General features: G+C 43.8%; 1 protein-coding gene across 4 annotated transcripts; it reads right to left on the minus strand.

Moving 5' to 3' along the window:
- Positions 1–230: 230 nt before the first annotated feature.
- Positions 231–17,975, minus strand: tbc1d8b (TBC1 domain family member 8B). 4 transcript variants are annotated; one of them, XM_048231377.1, is made up of 21 exons: positions 17,747–17,975; positions 14,717–14,827; positions 13,966–14,084; positions 13,509–13,734; positions 12,531–12,771; positions 10,944–11,151; positions 10,458–10,625; positions 9,944–10,075; positions 9,556–9,706; positions 9,212–9,426; positions 8,895–9,012; positions 8,158–8,443; positions 7,836–7,962; positions 7,613–7,711; positions 7,196–7,264; positions 5,265–5,505; positions 5,051–5,116; positions 4,657–4,746; positions 4,083–4,136; positions 3,162–3,259; positions 231–2,841 (listed from the first exon to the last, which is right to left on the minus strand). In XM_048231377.1, the coding sequence occupies exons 1-21, from the start codon at positions 17,871–17,873 to the stop codon at positions 2,269–2,271; spliced, it is 3,519 nt and encodes a 1,172-aa protein (XP_048087334.1). In that variant the 5' UTR covers positions 17,874–17,975; the 3' UTR covers positions 231–2,268. The 4 variants fall into 4 exon arrangements, with proteins under 4 accessions (XP_048087334.1, XP_048087327.1, XP_048087342.1 ...); XM_048231370.1 differs by having other exon boundaries at positions 4,657–4,761; XM_048231385.1 differs by lacking the exon at positions 4,657–4,746.
- Between the last annotated feature and the right edge of the window lie 1,469 nt (positions 17,976–19,444).

Raw genomic sequence — 19,444 nt, forward strand, 5'->3', positions numbered from 1 at the left:
TTTTGAATGTTAAAAGTTGCAATTGGTGAATAAACTCTTTTGAGAGGTGGATAAACTCTAATAAAAGGTGGATAAACTCTATTTCTGAAATGTCAGAGGCGTTTAGCCTCCACTACAGCCCTGATGTGGAGGTAACGCACTTAGAAATGAACAAATTCCCATCTTCTATTCATATGTCCTCTATGCAAGTGTCTATGTGATATGAGAAATAATTTAATCCATGATTTTAGGACGGTATTTATTTATTTCCTTATAAGAGACAAGAGACATCTACATAAAGTGACTTCTGTGATAGGCACAAACAGATACATTTCAACACCTTTAAGACATATTTAACAAAGTCTGCAGATATTTTACAATCATTGCACAGATAAGTTGACTGAAATTGGCACCTGTAAATCAAAACATGTTGACAGCAGATTGATGAGAAAAAAAAACACGAGAATGTTTCAAATTATGTGTCATTATCAACACATATACAGTACATATTCCACGTACGTCTGAATTAAGTCAAAAGTCTGTGGGGTGTTGTCCGTATAGCCATTGTGAAGACCACAGACATCTTACGGTCCTTCGCAAATTAAATGCTTCATTTTCAAGTGACAGCTTCATCAGGTTTTTACCACAATACTTTGTTCTTGTGATTTTAAAGGGACATCTGATCAAATGTCCCCTTCAGTCCACTAGGAAAGGACTTGTTCATTACACTAAACATGTGTAAGTGGTCTCCCCATACAAACAGTATTAGTAATGCACTAAAGCATATTTCAAGTTCTCCTTTCAATTAGAAAAACATGTAGTCTATTTCCTAATTAAAAAAATAATAATAATAAAAAAAAAAAACTGCAATTAACAGCATTCTTTGATCCAACTTCAGTGGCTCTGCTTTATATTTTCATATAAATAAATGGAAACTACACATTTCTACATATTAATCCACATTAGATCTATCTTCATATCATAGACATCTCTGTAACATCTTATAACTTTAATAATTGATTGAGAGTCTTTTTATCTGGACTCCATCTATGGCTTAATGCATTGAGTGACTTTTGCAGTTGGTCCTCTTAGAGCCAAGCTCCATTGGAAGCACTGTGGAATATAATTTTTGATAATGACTCAGAGTCAAAACTCCCTTTGAACTCATGCAGACTCTATAGCAGCCCCATATGAGCATATGCGCATGGTCACACTTAGCAACAAAATAAATGATTTTCATCAACAATAAAGCTATAGTCTGACAAATAAAAACATAACAGAAATAAGGTACACTCATCTGAATGCAATGTCAATACGCAATAAAATACAATTAAAATATATTAACAAGAATGTACGTAAATGCATTCAGGTTTTCATAATAGAGTTCCGATAAGGTGTTTACGGCGCCTCTGATGGCAACTTAGAGGATTGGTCCAATGACAGCGGGCCAATCAGACCTTTCCCTTTTGCATGCTCATGCACCATCCCATGCCACAGAGCCAACAAGTAAACAAAACAGCAGAACACAAAACAAATCAAAACAAAACATAACATAACATAACAAACAAACCAGAAACTCAGCACCTTATTGACACATATTTACATCTAACCTTACCGTAGATCACACACACACACAGCACATAATAATCCCTTATTGTACTAAACAATACATACCTGATCGGTGATGCTAAGATTTAATCCTGAAGAAATGTCACTATTGACCAAAGAATGACCGAAACCAAGGGATCATGTGACGAGGAACTTACCATAGACCCTAAGAGTCAGTACGACCACCACCTACATATGACACATCTACAACAAGCCCTCTTTACACAGGCTTACAGTAGGTTTAGGTCAGTTCAAGGTTGATGTTGAGGCAAAGTATGTATGTATGTATCTACAGAGTATGTAAAGCATGATAATGTTTTAATGTTTGTACATATGTGTGTGAATGTGTGTATTTTAGTGTATTCATGTGCTTTGCAGTGAGTATTAAGGCTAACTGACATAGAGGCAGAGTTATGAGTCCGGCTGGTGTCATTCTACGAGTACTCAACAAGACACGACGTAATGAAAAACCAATGACTGTTAAATTCTTATTCTCTTTTTTAGTCATTGTGGGAAAATAAAAACCCTAATCATGTCAATGCCTCTCTACCAGAGAATAAAGCTGGGCACAGCGACCATTCCCAGGCTAAAGGGAACAAAAGGAACCAAAATGCTGAGGCTGGAGTGTCATGTGTATGGCTTTCAGGTGGGGCAGTTAGAAGCTTCGTCTGTGCCGGATCCTTACTTGTTGATCTGTGCTTTCAGCTGGTCTCTCTTGGCCCGGTCCAGGTGGCGCTGGACGTCCACGGGCTTCTCGAAGAAGCGCACCAGGACAGGCTCGTTGAGGAGCGACGCCAGGACCTGCTCGAAGGAGAAGGACCAGTCCATGGCCTGCGGGCTGGGCGGCGCCGTGTGCTCCGAGGGCGTGTTGGCCGGCTCTGTTTCCATGGTGCTGGATGAGGGGGGGTCCGAGGTTCCGTCGGGAGAGGAGGGGGCTCCCCCGTCCGAGGTGACTTGCCCAGGGCTGGACGGGTCCTGGTCTACCTGGAGGGTCTGTAGCTGCTCGACAGCGCCCTCTACAGGGCTGGCGGTTTGCGGCGGCGGTGCACTGCTAGGGGTCTTGCTGGGGCTGGGGGACTGTGGGCTGGTGGAGGAGGTCTGGGAGGGTGCCAAGTCCTCCTGCAGCCGGCGGCCCACCTCCTCCATGCGGAGCAGCAGGCTGGTGACACGGGCCACGGCGCGGAACAGCGCCTCCTCCTCCGGGTCGCCATGGAACAGGCTGTACAGAGTCTTAGACAGCTGGATAAACTGGGCCTGAGGGTGCACCGCAAACAGACACACCAGAGGGGCATTCACATTCACATTCTCTGAACAGAGGCGAACGCTCGAGTCGGACACAGTTAAATTTGAACGGATGTAAATATTACAAATTATTCTATTTCCACGGCAATCCTCTATCCAGTATTCATGTATGCTCAGAGAACTACCTCCTCAAACTGTTTGCAAGTGTTCAAACATTTGTCTTGGTTTGCAAATTTGAACACACCTCGAGATAATGCCTTTGGTCACTGAAATAAAGACACTTCTAAGATACAGAAGACTTGCAATCTTTCAGTAAGTAAAACAATCTGTACCTGATCAATTCTGGGCAAGTCTTTAATGCTCTCCTCCTTCCTCTGGATCTCATCTTGCCACTGCTTCAGATAAGCCTGCAGGTCCACCTTCCCGCGGCCTGAACAGGACAAGACACCGTTAAGACACTTAAGGGTCATTCACACCAAAAGCGATAGCGATAACGATAACGATAATGATAACTATAAACAAATATCGTTCTTGTTAATATGAATGATGACGTTCACACATAAACTATAACTATAACGACATGAAGAACGATATCGTTGGGAATCACTAACTCAACGATAAAAGGCTAATAACCAATCAGAACCCATCAAATTTTAGCCGTCACATTAATTTACACAAGGAGAGACTTTGTTTATCGTTGTTCAGTGTGAACGCTTTTATCGTTATGGTTATCGTTATCGTTCTTGGTGTGAATGACCCTTTAAGGAGCTTGCACACTGCTCCAACAAATACCAACAAACTCCAACATCCTAAAGCTACCAGCTGTTGGTGGTAGTCTTTAGAATGTTCATAAAACCAACTGTCATGTCAAACTCTTAACGACTCCATCCAACAAACGCCAACAAACACAGACGACCGTCCCACACTGACCCAACTTGTTGGTGTTTGTTGGAGTTTGTTGGCGTTTGTTGGAGCAGTGTGCAAGCTCCTTAAGGCCTAATCGTACAAAAGGTCTGCTGGTGCAAACATGACGCAACCTGCAAAGTAACATACAAGCAAACGTTTTAATAAAGCACATAAACAGGTGCATAACTGGGCTCAATTCAAATCCTGACTCGATTCCATACCATAGGAGATTTTTCAGCGGGTCATACCAAGTTTACAATTATCGATACACACAAGGCATAAATTACAGTTTAAGAGGAAAACATTATGCAGCAGTGTGTTCAGTGAGGCAGGGTGAAATGTTTTACCCTTCTCTGGGCTTTTCCTTATCACTCCATCGTCAGGACTGTCCGGAGAGCACACTGTAAGGAGATCAGGAGAGGACAGCGATAAGGACTTGACTGGCCTCGTTCTGATGTAAGCAAGGGACACAGCACGGTGTTGTGCAATGCTCTAGTTATAAACAGGCAGCATACAAATACCTCAAAACACCTACACCTACACCCCACACACACACACACACCACCCACCCACCACACACACACACACACACCCGCACCCGCCACACATGAAAAATACAAAAGCAGACATGCATGTATGCCTTAAATGAAATGAACTCTATATAACACACACACACAAATGCATGCATGTATGAAAAGCACAGAAGCATACATGAATGTGAGGGCACACTCCAATGCATTCTTAGACACTTAGACACACACACACACACACACACACACACACAAGCCTCCATCTCACGCTAATAATAGATGCGTCCAGAAAAAGCTGAAAAGGGTTACAAGGCTGACTTAATCTAAGTGGGGTGAAGAGAACAGAAGAGAACATGAGCGAACAGAAAAGAAGAGAAGAGGGCGAGCTGACCAGTCAGGCGGGTGAAGTTAGGGAGCTCTTCGTCCAGTGGGACAGACTGAGAAGGCTGGCAGGCTTTAGAGACATCACTGTCTGTGAAGGCTAAGAGAACAGGAGCTACTGAGACACACATAGCCACCCACCGCATGCGAGAGACAAGGAAAGGTGTTAATAAACCCCACAGACAAGTTAGGCAGTGAGAGAGAGAGAGAGAGAGAGAAATAGAGAGAGAAAAAGAAAGGGAAGGAAAGAGAGAGACCCAGAAGAGTGGCTGGTAGAGCATGTCAGAAGAACCTTTCTACAAGCTTAATTACTGAGACATGCATCAGAAAGCCAGTTCAGAGAAATAACATGTCTGTGACATTTACACAGCATCCCTAGGCACCCCCCCCATGTTTACACATACCTGGTGGCAGATGCATCTTGAAGAGGAATTTCAGCTTCTCTGTGAAGGAACCACTGTAGAGTATATCTGTACAGGGAAAGAAACACACACATTTGTGGGTTGAATCCTCACTGAATCTGACCGTTGATTAAGGCCTGATTTGTCCTTTCTTTCCTATCAGTGTATTGGCAAAAAAAAAAGAACGAAAGATAAAAGACACGTTGGCCGACCTTACCCAGGGCTCGGCAGAACTCGCGGAAGTTGACGAGGCCATCGTTGTTGTCGTCGAGCAGGCGGAAGGTCCAGCGGGCGAGCGTGTGCGTGTAGGCGCCGGGGCTCCAGGGCTGCAGCAGCAGGAACAGGCTGGTGAACTGGGCTCGGCCCAGCTGGTACTGCTCCAGGTAGGGCAGGCTCGGGTCATGGTGCTGCAGCGCTGGGCTGCTCACCGTCCAGTAGCAGCTCAGGAAGTGCTGCCTCTGTGGAAAGAAAGGAATAATAAATAAATAAACCCAAACGCAAAACAAAAAGAACTGTGAGGGGTCAACACATCAGAGAAAGCACAAGCCATTTCTGCTCCAAATGATGTGAAGCACTTTAGAATAGTACATCACCCTAGAACAAAGTGCAAGACACAAAGTTAAGGAGAAACTGCTTGTGATTGGTTTAACGCTGTTGTATTTCAACCCTTATTCTAGGAGTTAGGGCTGAGGCAGTTTCACTGTAAAACCAAGTAGTCATGTGTCTTCGTTCCACTGTTCAGTTATTTAAAGTGTGCTGAATCACCATTGCCTTATGTAAAGGCCTCCCTATGGTGGCTCTGAAGTCCAAAACACAACAACAAATGGGAGATACAACTACACAAATCACAAACCAAAATGGCAAACAGAGAATCACAATGTCAAATCTAAAAAGACAAAAGCTAAACTGAAACCACAACCACCAGACACAACAACATTCCAGAAAAGGTAGGTGCACGCTGGAGACAAGGTCCACCGCTGATTGGACAGACACACTAACCATCTCTTTAAACCACTAGTAATCACTCCATTCAACAACTTCAGTGAACCTTCTCAAGCTAAGTGAAAGCAGCCTTTCTTCGCGTTAAAAAAGCCGCACAGTGCATTCCTTCAGTACTGTATGATTCAGTTGCTGTGCTATTTGTGCTGTGTAGCTCTGCTTCTGTCTGGTCCATCTCCACTCACCCTGCTTAAAGCATCACTCTTTAAACAACAACTTCCATTTTGAGTGGAGAGCTAACTCACTCACTGGGCCATTGTACAGCTCCACGGCCTTTAGACTTTCACACTTCATTGTACATCATTGTTAGCCTGGCGAGCCAGACCCACATTAAAATGTAGGGTCTGGGCACTCACCGTTCGCAGTGCTCAGTCCGAGGGGCGGGATAATCAGTTGTCTTTCAAATTCCCTCTGCACGCAATAGGACGCAATAGGATATTTGTTTTCAACTAGCAGGGAATTCAAGCCAAACCGTTGCAACTCAATCCATCAATCATTATCAAAGCCATCAATCATTATGTTAAGCCCACCAAACGACTCTATACACGATTTCAATGGCCTGATTAAGTTTCGATTTCTGGAGCTCACAAGCAAACGGAGAGTTGCTAGACTAGCCCTGGCAGCAAATGTAATTCAGTACTTCAATGTAATTTGCTGCCGCTAGGGGCGCGTCTAGATTTCTAGGCTACATCATTGTTTCAGAGGTCTTTGTTTATTGAGTGTACTGGGCCGAGAGTCACTCTGAAGCCACTGCAGCCTTTTTGAAAATGAATTTCACTGAATAAAACTAATGGTCTGTGAGAGGAGTTGCTTTCTCTTTCGTTGTGCCCTCATGGCCTAGATAGCGGTTTCAGCTAATGGGGATGTCATAGCTGTCAACCCTCCCTTTTTTTCCGTGTTTCTCACGTATTTTAACTCGTTTCCCGCTGTCTTCCCGTTTTAATATTTTCCTGTAAAATATCCCATATTTTCACAATCTCATAACATTAGTTCTACCATCGGATGTTGACATTTTCCCGTAATTTTGGGTGAGAAACCCGGGAAATCTCCCTTATTTTCAATGCTCAATGTTGACAGCTAATTGGGACGTGTGTTCTCTACAGGGAGAGACGGAGGGAGCTGAGAGTGGACACTCCGCCACTGACCCACCTTGAACAGCACATACAGCTCATCCATGTGTGAAGCGCTGAACTTGACCTCCTGGGCCACCACCCTGACCTGCACACAAACAAAGATCAGACAAGTTTTTCACACCAATACACACCCAATACAAATCAAGAAAACAACACAAACAATTATGCTTGAAGTAAAAGGCAAAACGCAGTGTTAAACTTGGAAATGCGCCAACCAGATAAAATTGATAAGTAAAACAACACATAGCATACATAGCACTACAAAGGAGAGTAAAGTTGAGATCTTACACACATGAATGGCCATTACAACCTACAACGGTACTTTAAATATATCCAGAAAGGCTTTGCATTTCACCACAAGTCTAACTAACACATTTTCTTACTCCTGGCTGTTTACTGTGTCTTAAAAAACGAGTGTGTAAGATGAACATACCGCATTCTGTCTGGTTGTGTCCTCTAGTGTTTGGATTACGTACAGCTTGTTCCTCCTCCTCATACTCTCGACTTCCTCGGATTTGATATCTCCATATTTCTAAAAAAAATATTAGTCAGCAAAAATCTATGTGTTGTGTGTGTACAGTAAGTGTAGGTTTGACTTTAAAAAGGTGCCTTTTCTATTTCTGTAGTAGAATGAGCGAGTAGTTGGGGGCGTTTACCTCATATGCTTCCCTGATGAGGTCACTGATGTCCACTCTCTGAGCCGCTCTGTTGTTGCTTCCCACTGGGGCCTGCTGGACAGTGGCAGGCAGGGGACTGTCTTTATTAGCCACACTGTCAAAAAACCTGCCTCCGCCAAAAGGACACACAGAAAACCTACAGTTGACTTGAAGTTGATAAACTTCAATAAGAAATAAAATAGTCATCAGCATAAATCAGCCGAGGATAAGATAACAAGATGATATCAACCAAGGATAAAAAAACTTAGAACACTGGTGTGTGTGTGTGTGTGTGGGGGGTGGTCAGTCTACTGAAGCTCACCTGCTGAGGATGGTGACGGCCTCTGTGTCGTCGTTGCAGCAGAGCAGAGCTTCCATGTTATAGTCGAGGGTGGCCAGTCCCAGCTGCAGGATGGCCTTGATGCCGTCAAAGAAGAAGCAGTCGACCACGTTGACCGCACTCTCGATGGGTAGCACGCTGATGAAGAGTGTCAGGAACCAGGACAGCGAAACCGACGACAGGAACGTCAGATCCGTCATATGCTCCGTCAGCTGGGACAGGTGCTCTCGGATCAGGTCCTCAAAGACGGCCTGGTCAACCAGTGCGCCTACAAGAAAGAAAAATAATGACAACTCTTCAAAATAAGGCTGATCAATTTGGGGAAAATATCTATATTCGTTGTGATTTAATTTGCAATATCATTTTTGAAAGTCTAGCTTCTGTTCAGTATTCACCATATGATATGTTAAAAAAAAAATCACTCTGAAATATGACTTTTTGGGCAAAGTCAGCACTATTTCTGCTTGCCTTTTTTGCTGTACATTCATTGTGCTGCCGTCTATGGGGTTTTTGAACGTGGTGGTACATGTTCATCATGTTGCCCCAGGAAGTGGCAAAATACTCCCAGTCGCGAGCAGCACAATCATTGCTAACTGCATTAGTTCAAATTACGATTTTGTTCAAATATCGATTAATCTGTCAGCCTCAAAATATTCAAATGCACTTCGAATAACTGCATGTAGAGAATGTGTGTATGTTATAGATTTTGTATGTCTTACCAATGATCCTGCGGTTGAAATAGTCTGGAAGCATCCGTTCACATACAGCAACCAGTAACCAGAAGGCTTCTTCCTCCTTGGCATACAACAGTAACATAGATGCTAGGATATTCATAGCCTGCATATAGGAGCAGAGAAAGAGAGAGAGAGAGAGAGAGACAGAGACAGAGAGAGAGAGACAGAGAGAGAGAGTTAGACAGAGAGAGAGAGAGAGAGAGAGTTGTTGGGGGTTGTTGTGCCATAGGAGTCTCTTTCCAGACACAGAAGTTAAAGATAAAGTTTAGTCAATGACTGTCCATCTGCACATATGTGTGTACCTGGCAGTAGCCTATCTTGGGGTTTCGGTAGGCGTACGCCGTGAGGACCCTCCGTAGGGCTGATATGCCGGTGTCGCTCTGGAATGCTGGGTGGTCAGGCAGAGAGCGGTGAAGGTCACGCTCAATCTCATCAGTGGCCAGAGAGCTGGTGCCCAGGGACGCCTCCACCAGCTCAGAGTAATGGCCAGGGTGGGTCGCCATGTCATTTACTGCTCCTAAGGCACATACACACACACAAACACGCACACGCACACACACAGAAACAAACACACATGTAATTCCACATTGAAAACCTAATGATGTAGAAAGTAGAGACACAATCTTTCTCCACACACATGCTGTACCTGAGAACAGCATCCACAGCTCTCCTCGTAGTGACTCTGGTACTCCCCGCACAATAAGGTCTCTGGTTTTCTTTGTGCAAAACATGCTGGTTCCACGTCCGTACTCCGCAAAGTGGATCTGCCAAGACTGCTCCTTCATCTTCTCTTTCAGCTGTCAATCACAGCAATTACAGCCCAAATTATCTCATGCCCTTCGAACAGAGAGATCTCACAGCTGACAGACGCAATGAATACGTACAGTCAGATGGGAAACTAAATGCAGCAAGACACATTCAAGTACATTCCAAATAAGTGTCAGAGACGGTGTGCCCTTCTAACACACTCCAAAAGCAGAAGGAAACATGCACACACACACACACACACTACTGTATATAGATATCCAAAATACCATTTTCGGGTCGAGGTTTTCAGCATCCTGGGGATGGAAGACATTCATTAGGGCCTCTGTGCTGACCGTCTTACTGCTGTCCTTCTGGCCAACCATCAGCCCTTCTTCATCCTCACCACACTCCAGCAGCATCTATACACACACACACACACACACACACACACACACACAGAATATCCTCACTGAATAAGACTCACTGAAGTTTCAAACATGTGATTAGAACTCTTACATATTGGGTTTCCAAACCATACATTTGCTATTTCCTTCTCCTTTTTTAAACATGCAACTGGTACATGCTGTTTGCTTCTTTACAAAAATAAATGTTTCTGTCACAATCAGATAATTTATGTTTTCTCTTCCAAATAAATGTAAATGAAATAAATTTAGCATAGCCTTCATTTTATGTATGTTTCATTCCATAACCACCCATTTCCTAGAGACTGCTGTAATACGCTAGGATTGTATGACACCGAGCTAAGTCACAGAAGCATGCGTGCGTGGGGAGAGCAGTGACCTGGCTGGAGGCGGAGTGCTGGGGACTAGCAGTGTTCCCACACTGTCTGCGGATGGTGCCGGCCAGACGCTCAAAGTCACGGACCTCGGAAAAACGCAGCGCTCGCTTCCCCCGCATACACACGGTCAGGGCCCGGCTACTGCGGTCAGGCTTCTCCACACTCAGAATCTGAAACAACGCACAGGCACACGCACGCGCACACACACACACACACACACACGTACACAGTCCATGAGACACTAATTGTAGACAAATGTAGCATAAGCCCACAATTGTCACAAACACACAGAAATACACACAAACACAGACATTTTTGCACTCAACTGACAGTATGCTATGGCTGTGACATTTACTCCCTGACAAATTCATGACTGAACCTGAAAACATTCACCCAAACAGAAAACGTTTCATACTCCTTCAGATAGGGCACTGGCACAAACCACCTAGGCTGAAAAATCCTCAACGCTGTGGTAATGTGTGGCTTACCTCTCGCATTGCAATGATAAGGTGGCACTTGCTGCCGTCCTGGCTGGCGAAGCAGAGGTAGTTCTCCGATACGCAGATCTTGCCCAGCGTGTTGAAGTGACTGAAGGGGACCCACAGGAAGCTCTCGTAGACCTCCAGGAGGTTCTCCTCGCGCGGGAGGCGGAAGAACGCCCGGAAGGCCTCGTTCCTGGCGTGAGTCTCCAGTCCCCTGGAAGCGAATGAAGAAAGGTGGAACCACGGTTCTCGGGGCTTAAATTTCACTGCGGGATTGCGGGTATTGCGCATAATTTGTTCAAGTCCCGCAACTCTAGCCATCATAATGCAAGAAATTCCCGCATACACTTTTACAGCCTGTCTGATGACGTTAATATAGCCTAATCATTAAGTGGCGTGAATGCGGTGCTATTGACCGGACTGATCAACTACCGAGTTGAATTGAACATAGCCTCATGCAGAGACGCACACACACACGAGAGAGAGAGAGAGAGAGAGAACCACTTTGTGCTTACGCAAATAGGCTACGCTACCATGGCAAACTTTTACATCTGGAAAGAGCTCCTTGGTAACTATCCTGCTAGCTCAGGTCACGTCAACACTTGATCCCAGAAAGATTGTCTTCGACATGTCAACATTTATTGTATCTAATGACATAGAAAACATATTGATTTGCATACACATACCGCACTATGCACAACTTTTATTCACTAGCGACTACAGCCTAAAACCGTCCAGGTTGAAGGGGGCTAATTACTCCATAGAATTACTCTCAGGTATTTTATTAAAGTGACAGGCACTCAATTACACCTACTCATCACCAATGTGCACTCAATTGGACCTACACACCACATTAAAGATATGCCTAAGTGTTATAGGTTAAACGTCAATATGAGGCATTCAAATTACTAAATATGTTTAGCTAGTAGTAATTACTAGTAAAATGCTATACTTTAAAAAATGCATTATTAAATAAATACACTCTATATGAATTCAAAAATATATGATAGAAACATATCACATAAGCTATCATTTTCAGTGTGTGTTTGTGTGTGTGGAGAGAGTCAAGCAGAATCTAGGATGTCCACTGTTGTGAATGATCCCACTACAGTATATATTACTGATGACGCCAGGGTGGTGGGGCCCCAAAATCAAACACTTTTTTTTTTAAAAGTATCGAAAGTATTGAAATCGCAATTCTTGACTTGGTATCAGAATCGACCCCCCCTCCCCCCCAAATTGTGTAAATCCCCCCTACATGAATAACCTAAGGGGGGAATTCCCCCCCATTTTGAAAAATGAATTTTAAGCCCTGGTTCTTAAGAGGAACTGTGACTGCTGTCTATGGTTGTCTTGTTAAACTACAGGAGTCAAGGTTTAACTAAGGTTATCAATATGGTTAGGTTATTTTTTTTCAGATGCTCAATGACTAGAGTAGCTCCACAAATACAAAAGGGACAGGTAGTTCTGGATTTTTTGTTGTTGAAAAAACTCACGAAATATGAAGCCACTATGAGCTGTGTTAATAAAGCACCCTCACAATCTACATGCACACATACATGTATGTCCTGTATGTGCATGTTGGCTTTGCACCTTTTGGTAATTTGCAGTGGATCAGTAAGAATGTGGTCGCTCGGAAACGTCTCCTTGTCGATGAGCCGTCTGACAGCGTAGTCGGCCAGCTGCTCCATCAGGAGGAAGGTCTGCTGCAGGTGGAGGAACATGGAGAAGCAGTGGTCCTCTCCACCCGAGCACACGCGGATGCTCTCAGTCAGCAGCACGCTGGACGTCTTCTCCAGCCGGCTGATCTCCACCCACGAGATCACCAGCTTCACTGAAGGGCAAAGAAGCCAATCATACAGAAAGACAGACAAACAGACACCATCAGGACCTCCATTCTCTTGGCACCAGCACAGACCCATTTTAGTAAAACAACGGTTGAATGTTGTATGCCTACAACAATGCTTTTTGAGGAAAATCCAATGTAAGCTGAAATGTTTGAACTGCACTTTTTGCATAAAATTCTGAATTTCTTCTTGCTTCCTTCCTGCTATGCTGAACCCAGATTCATGTCCCAGCTTAGCCTGACGAGCCAGACCCACATCAAGATGTAGGGTGTGGGGACTCACCATTCGCAGTGCTCAGTACGAGGGGCGGGACAATCGATTGTCTTTCAAATTCCCTCTGCACGCAATTGGATAGTGCTACAACTCATGAGTCCCATGCGTTTCCTCACCAGCGGAGCTAGTTGGCTAGTTCAAACTTTTGCCAACTTAAAAAAAGCTTAACTCGTGTCATGCTGTTCGCCAACAGCAACATCCATCTTCTTCGTTTTCAAGTAGCAGGGAATTCACGCCGAACTGTTGCAACTCTGCCATCAATCATTATGTTAAGCCCGCCTACCGACTCTATACATGATGTAATTGGCCTTATCGAAATTTAATTTTTCCAGCTCGCAAGCCAACGGAGAGTTGCTAGACTACCCTGGCAGCAAATTACATTTGCGGCCGCTAGGGTGCGTCTAGATTTCTAGGCTAATCCCAGCTATGTCCTCCCTCTCCTCCTTCTCACCTTCATTGCCCAGCAGGTAGGAGTAGAAGCAGAGGAAGTTGGTGCTGAGGTAGAGCCAGCCCTGGCATGGGACGCGGCCTCTCCAGTAGCTGCACGAGTAGTAGGTCACCAGCTTCTCCTTGGCGGGCAGCGAAAACCAGGACTCGAAGCGGAGCAGCGCCTCACGAAACTTCTCTGGGTCCTCCTCCTGCACCAGGCTTACTTTCCCCTCCTCAGCGATCAGACCCTACGCACACAAAACATGACAGCGCTGACCGATGGCACCCACAGCACTGCCCAGACATGTCACCAAAGCGTGTGACAAAGATAGCTTATCCACTCTTTACACGCAGTAGACTTTACATCGCCTTTCCAAACATTCACCTTAACCCACTGTGAAATCATGTACATCTATTATGTTCTATCAGTACAAATACAAATACAAATGCCATTTTTTCAATGGAATGCGAAGGCTTACTCTGATCTTGCCCTGGACGAAGCTGGTGATGTCATCGCTGGAGTCGAACACGGAGAGAGTTCGCATGATGTTCTGCTGCAGCCACTCCCAGTGCTGAGTGATCTCCTCCTCAGAAGCGCCTGTGGACAGCCACACCAGAACACACATCAACCCAACAGCACAACGATAACTCTAATCTTTTTATAACGACTACAGTATATAACGACTTCTACAGTATACAACCTCCCCATTTGACCTCGCCCCCACCATAACTAAGTTGTTTGACAGATATGTAATAAGAACTATTATTATTATTATTATTATTACTGTCATTAAAAATGCATTTTGCGAGTGAGATGTTAGTGACCTCGAATCCCACTTGCAATGTGTTCACTCCTCCAGTTTGAGAAACATTGCTCTAGCATTAGCATTAAGGCGACGGCGGCAAGGAATAACTACATTTTTAATGGATGAAACTTTGAGCAGTACACTGAATATGGAAAGGTTGTAAATAAAGCTTCTCTTCAGATATAGCGTATACCTAGATGTGCAGGTTTTCCAAGTCCCCTTTTCATGCTGTATAAATATTGACTAATCAGGGTGTGTTTAAGTGCGATATACACTGACATTGAATGATGAAGAATGAGAATGATGGCATCATTGTAATCCTCCACATGCTTTATGGCTTGCTTGTTTGTTAAACTGTGAGGCCATCTGTGAGATACCACAACAGCAGCAGAGCAGAGTTAACACAGGGCCGGCTCTTGCTCACCACATGCTATGATCCAGTAGACCTGCGAGTCGGGGGTCTGGTGCAGGATGCGGAAGGGTGCGACCTTGGACGTAGAGTCGAGCACAGCATCCAGAGTTCCCACAAGGAGCCCTGCATGGCAACACAACCACAACCAGATTTCATCAAGCTGACATTTAACAAGAGAGAGGGAGTTTCAAATACCCAAACCCGGTTCTGTCTATCCATCCATTACAGTCGTTATGTCAGCTTCATTTATCTGTAATTAAAGGTACTGTAAGAAATTCAGCTGTCCATTTTGAGCAGTATACTGTAAAACAAAAACATGGTTTAAATACATAGCCCTCGCTCTGTAATCCATGATTTTGTAGTGGAGCAAGCCGGTCCTCAAAACCATAACCAAATTGTTCCAGCTAGTCCCCGAAAGGGGGTAGGGGGTTGGGGAAAGTAAGGGAAGAGGTGTTTAGTGGTGTTTTGTTTGGTGCTTTGTTCAAATATCAAGAAACGTCACGTCATCCAGAATGGCTAACAGCATCTTTAAAGAAATATCGAGGTACTCTACAGACCTAGACGTCCAAACACTCAAGCACATTAGCGAGGGAGTATAAGGAGGATCTACTCTGAGAGTGTGTTACTTACTTTCTCCATTTATTTACTGTTTGAATCTTGTCATCACTCACTACCAACATCTGTGTTAGCCTCCTCTCTTATTAGAGCTGGCAAGAACCACTCCCTTCTTACAAAAAGGAACAAAATCTGACTAATCCAGCTGAAACCACAGAGCCCAACTGTCTGGGGCTGGTCCTGGACAGAGAAAGGCTGAGGGGAAGTGTCGGAAATGAGAATGGGGGGGAAGTCCAGGACAGAGTGTGAGAAAGTGAAAAGGGTAGGCTATACACATGACAGCGGAAACACATTCTGGCACTATTTTTAATCAGTAATACATCATTGTGAAGGTTGCAATTTAGTGCTAGCTTATGTCCTATCAATCAAATGAACATCACTAGAAGGTAACCACCTCCCATCCAGCAAGTTTTACATGTTGAATAAAATACACAAACGTGTCTTTCAAATGGTTTTATCAGAAGTGAAGCAATGGCACACTGGTCATATATATTGTGCTGAATGTGTTGCCTTTGTGAGGGTTATGAGAGGGTAGGCTGGATACACAAGGGATGGGAAGCATACCAGGTCCATTCTGCTTATGCGAACAATTTGAGCCTCCAGCCTCAGCGATGCCATAGCTAAGTGTGTCACATTACCGAGGCCCAGAGGTGCCCTTCATTAATTATTCCACGCTTCAAAAACATTGCAATGTCATATCTCCGACCAGCACAGACAGGAATGTACAAGGCAGGGGTCCGCGGGGCACAAAGGGTTGTAGGCTGTTTATGTCATGCATTGGTTCCCCACATTGGCTCTGTCTGACGGCACAGGGAGTACACATTTACTGCCATGACTGATCTGAAAACATTCCATTGGATTCTAATGGGGTTACGGTTGGCTAATTGTTAATCCAAATTATATTGAGAGTGATTGAATCAGCTCGTCACAAACTAAACAGAGGCCCAACAGAGATGATCAGCCTAGTAAATTACCGCTAAGTTACTATACCCAAGGAGATGAGCAATAACATTCTTTCACTTTATAAAGGCCCCGGTGACTCTCTACTTAGATTCTATGTAATGCACACACATTCTGATGAAAATGATCAAATACAGAGCCACATTCCTAACTTCATTGACAGGAGTCAAACTGTCAGGATTAAATGTCAAACGAAAGCCCATTTTCTCTGTTTTGACCTAGACCATTCCGTGCAGCTCACTGATTGATATCAAAATGATAGATCATATGATGCACAATAATCCACATGGAAACAAGTACATTTATGTATCCGTTTTCAGATTTCCAAGAATGAAAAATTACAGTACTCAGAGAAATCTAGGGCTTTAGATAGAGAGCCAAATGTAGGCTGCTACACACCAAGTGGGTAGCCCACACCAAGCTGAAAGGGTAAGCGGGTGATGCCATTGACTTTGTCAGCTTGAAGAGCAATTAAGGGCAACATTCCCTTCAAAGACCCTCATTAACAACAATTATAGCTCTGCCTCACAGTTGGAGCAAGAGGAACTCAGTCATGCTTTGTATCAGACAGAGTACAGCCAATGTCCAAAATAATCACCACGCCATGGCAAAAACACACGTTTACAGATAATACACACAGAAATGTTCACCGAAATGAAAAAGAAATGTCTCTGAAGGCATGTTCCCAATCCCATAATGCATCTGATCATGAGAGCACTAAATGACACTTAATAGCGATTAGAAATAATCAATGTAACCCATGATAGAGTAGCCTATATCTTTTTGTGGCATCTATCTTTTTGTGGCTTCATCAACCCCTTCACTATGGTTTTTCCCCCGTATCATTAACATTATTTGTTCTTTCTGTTTGTACTTCATTTTCAAGAAGAGAGAGGACATAAGCAAAGATTGTCTAGTTACCTTTATCAACCGCCTCTGACACAAGTTCTCTAACAGTCAGAAATCGAATGAAGTCAAAGGTCGAATGAAGTCAAAGGTCGCATGACATGTCATTTACTTGTTGACAAATCGTGTCACTTGTTAGCACTACTACCAAGCATGACTCTGATGACAACTAACATGAAACGAATGTTTGGACATAACGTTACTGAGGTTAGCCAACACATTATTCTATTTGACCCGCAGCAGATCTAGATAATCTGAACCTGTCAGAGCAAACGCCCGTGTTTACTGGTCAAGTGCAGCCTGTGCAGATGTGGTACTTAAGGTGAACGTCCCTGTTTTTTCGATCAAGCTATGATAGATGTTCCAGAAACATATAACAGGAGGTTACACTCCATGAACAAAACCCGGAGTCATCACGTTAACAGTCACATTTAACTTTGCATTATCGACCAAGTGGTATGGCTTCATTATATTCAATTTGCTCAACTTCCAGGGGTGGCTAAGTGACTATCCAGCTGTTGACTAGCTTGCCGCTGATGTTAGCATATACTGTAGCATTACCTGCCAAACCGCCACTTCCTTCACCGTATCCCCGTCGTCTCTGCAGTATGAAATAATCATTGGATTTCACGGTCGCCCATAACTTCAGTGCATTTTTCAAAAGCACTTCTTCAGGTTTAAGCCACATGCTGAAATCTAAATGTATACCCTGTCAGCAACATGAATATCACTATGTGCACTGCATTCCTGCAGCTGTATCCGTAGACATTTGTTTGCGCGTGGAACCATTCCCCACGTCGACAGATATTTTGCCAATGTCAACGTTCCTAGAGTTTCTGGGATTGTAGTTCTGAGAGGTAACCAATGATTATGAAACACGGACTCTGTGTTATTTCGAACAGCATTACCCATAATCCACCACGCTTTCATAATGTTTTCTGTGCTCACGACAGAGGACACTCCTAAAACCGTTCCAGGATCAGGTCATTCGGCAGCTCATGGCTTGGGTGCGCGCAAGAACTCTGACTTCTCTGACTTGCAACAAGCCATAGAAAACTAAAATGAATGTTAAAAATTAAGACGTAGTATTTTGTGAAAAACAAAGCACATTATCCTATTAACCTACCATCTTTCATCTACAAAAACAAAGTAGTAGTAGTTGCGAACTTGCGACACAGTTACAGTTGTAAGTGTACAGTAGGCCTGTCATTTAAGGGCCCCTCAACCATGTAACATGGGCTATGTTATTTATGTCATTCCCTCTATTGAAATCCGGAGACTTCTTCTTATTAGAGGGGATGCATCCCCTCTATTGAAATCCGGAGACTTCTTCTTATTATTATTTTTCTTTTTACCTTTTTGGGCGCGCTATTCAGCCCAAACCGCTTAATGTACAAGTTTGGTTCAAACACCGTTCCATAGATCTTCCAAGGCTTTACCGTCCCATCCATTTTTCATTTTTGAGAAGTTTATACTTTTTGAGATATTTGTAATTAAGTGTATTTTTCCCCCATAGACTTGAATGGGGGCTGTGATGTCATAATAGAGCCAGCGCTTGTTAAGTAGTTCTCAGAGCAGTTCCCAGGCTAATCAGAACACTGGCACAGGTGTCATCTGTGAGAAATCCAACTGTCTCAGCTTCTAAGCATACAATCTAGCTCTACCTGAACTACACATCCTGTTAAAGTGTTTCCTGTTTGTTAAAATAAAAATCCCAGCCATATCTCATGCATTCAGCATTATATCTCCAGAAAGGCTTGACGTACATGCTTCAAATTTGGTACGAGTGTTTTTATGGACTCAAAGGTGAAATGAATTGATGTTGGAGGTTGAAGGTCAAATGTCAAGGTCAAAAACACCTTGAGTGTGATATCTCAAGAATGCCATGTCAAGAATTTGACAAGATTCAAATTTGGTTACTCCAAAAGCACCTTTGCAGGTATCACAATTACCCTACCAACCAGCTAGCAGCAAGCTCAACAGCCCCACCAACACCCTAACCAGCAGATTGCATCCCCTCATGTAATTCCTCGGAATTGCATTTCTAGTTCACCCCTGATATCTGAAATGGGGCCCCTCAGTCAAATAACACAGGGCCCATGTAAATACTGCCGAGGATAATTAAATAATAAAGTAGTTATTGTGCTTTTGCCCAACCTGTGTACCGCTGCCGATTCCTGCGTAACATGAATGCAGGGTGCAGGTTAGGTGTGTGTGTGTGTGTGTGTGTGAGGGGTAGGGGGGGGAGAAAATTCCTGT

Source organism: Alosa alosa, chromosome 2 (genome assembly GCF_017589495.1).
Source record: "Alosa alosa isolate M-15738 ecotype Scorff River chromosome 2, AALO_Geno_1.1, whole genome shotgun sequence".
Classification (NCBI taxonomy): Eukaryota; Metazoa; Chordata; class Actinopteri; order Clupeiformes; family Clupeidae; genus Alosa; species Alosa alosa.

What these genes read in the sequence shown, in the direction of transcription:
- tbc1d8b (XM_048231370.1), bottom strand. Translation starts at nt 17,873, where the DNA reads ATGTGGCTTAAACCTGAAGAAGTGCTTTTGAAAAATGCACTGAAGTTA. An exon ending in GCCGTCACCATCCTCAGCAG is followed by an intron (nt 7,963 to 8,157) that starts GTGAGCTTCAGT and finishes TGGCGGAGGCAG; the next exon opens with GTTTTTTGACAGTGTGGCTA. An exon ending in TCATCAGGGAAGCATATGAG is followed by an intron (nt 7,712 to 7,835) that starts GTAAACGCCCCC and finishes TATTTTTTTTAG; the next exon opens with AAATATGGAGATATCAAATC.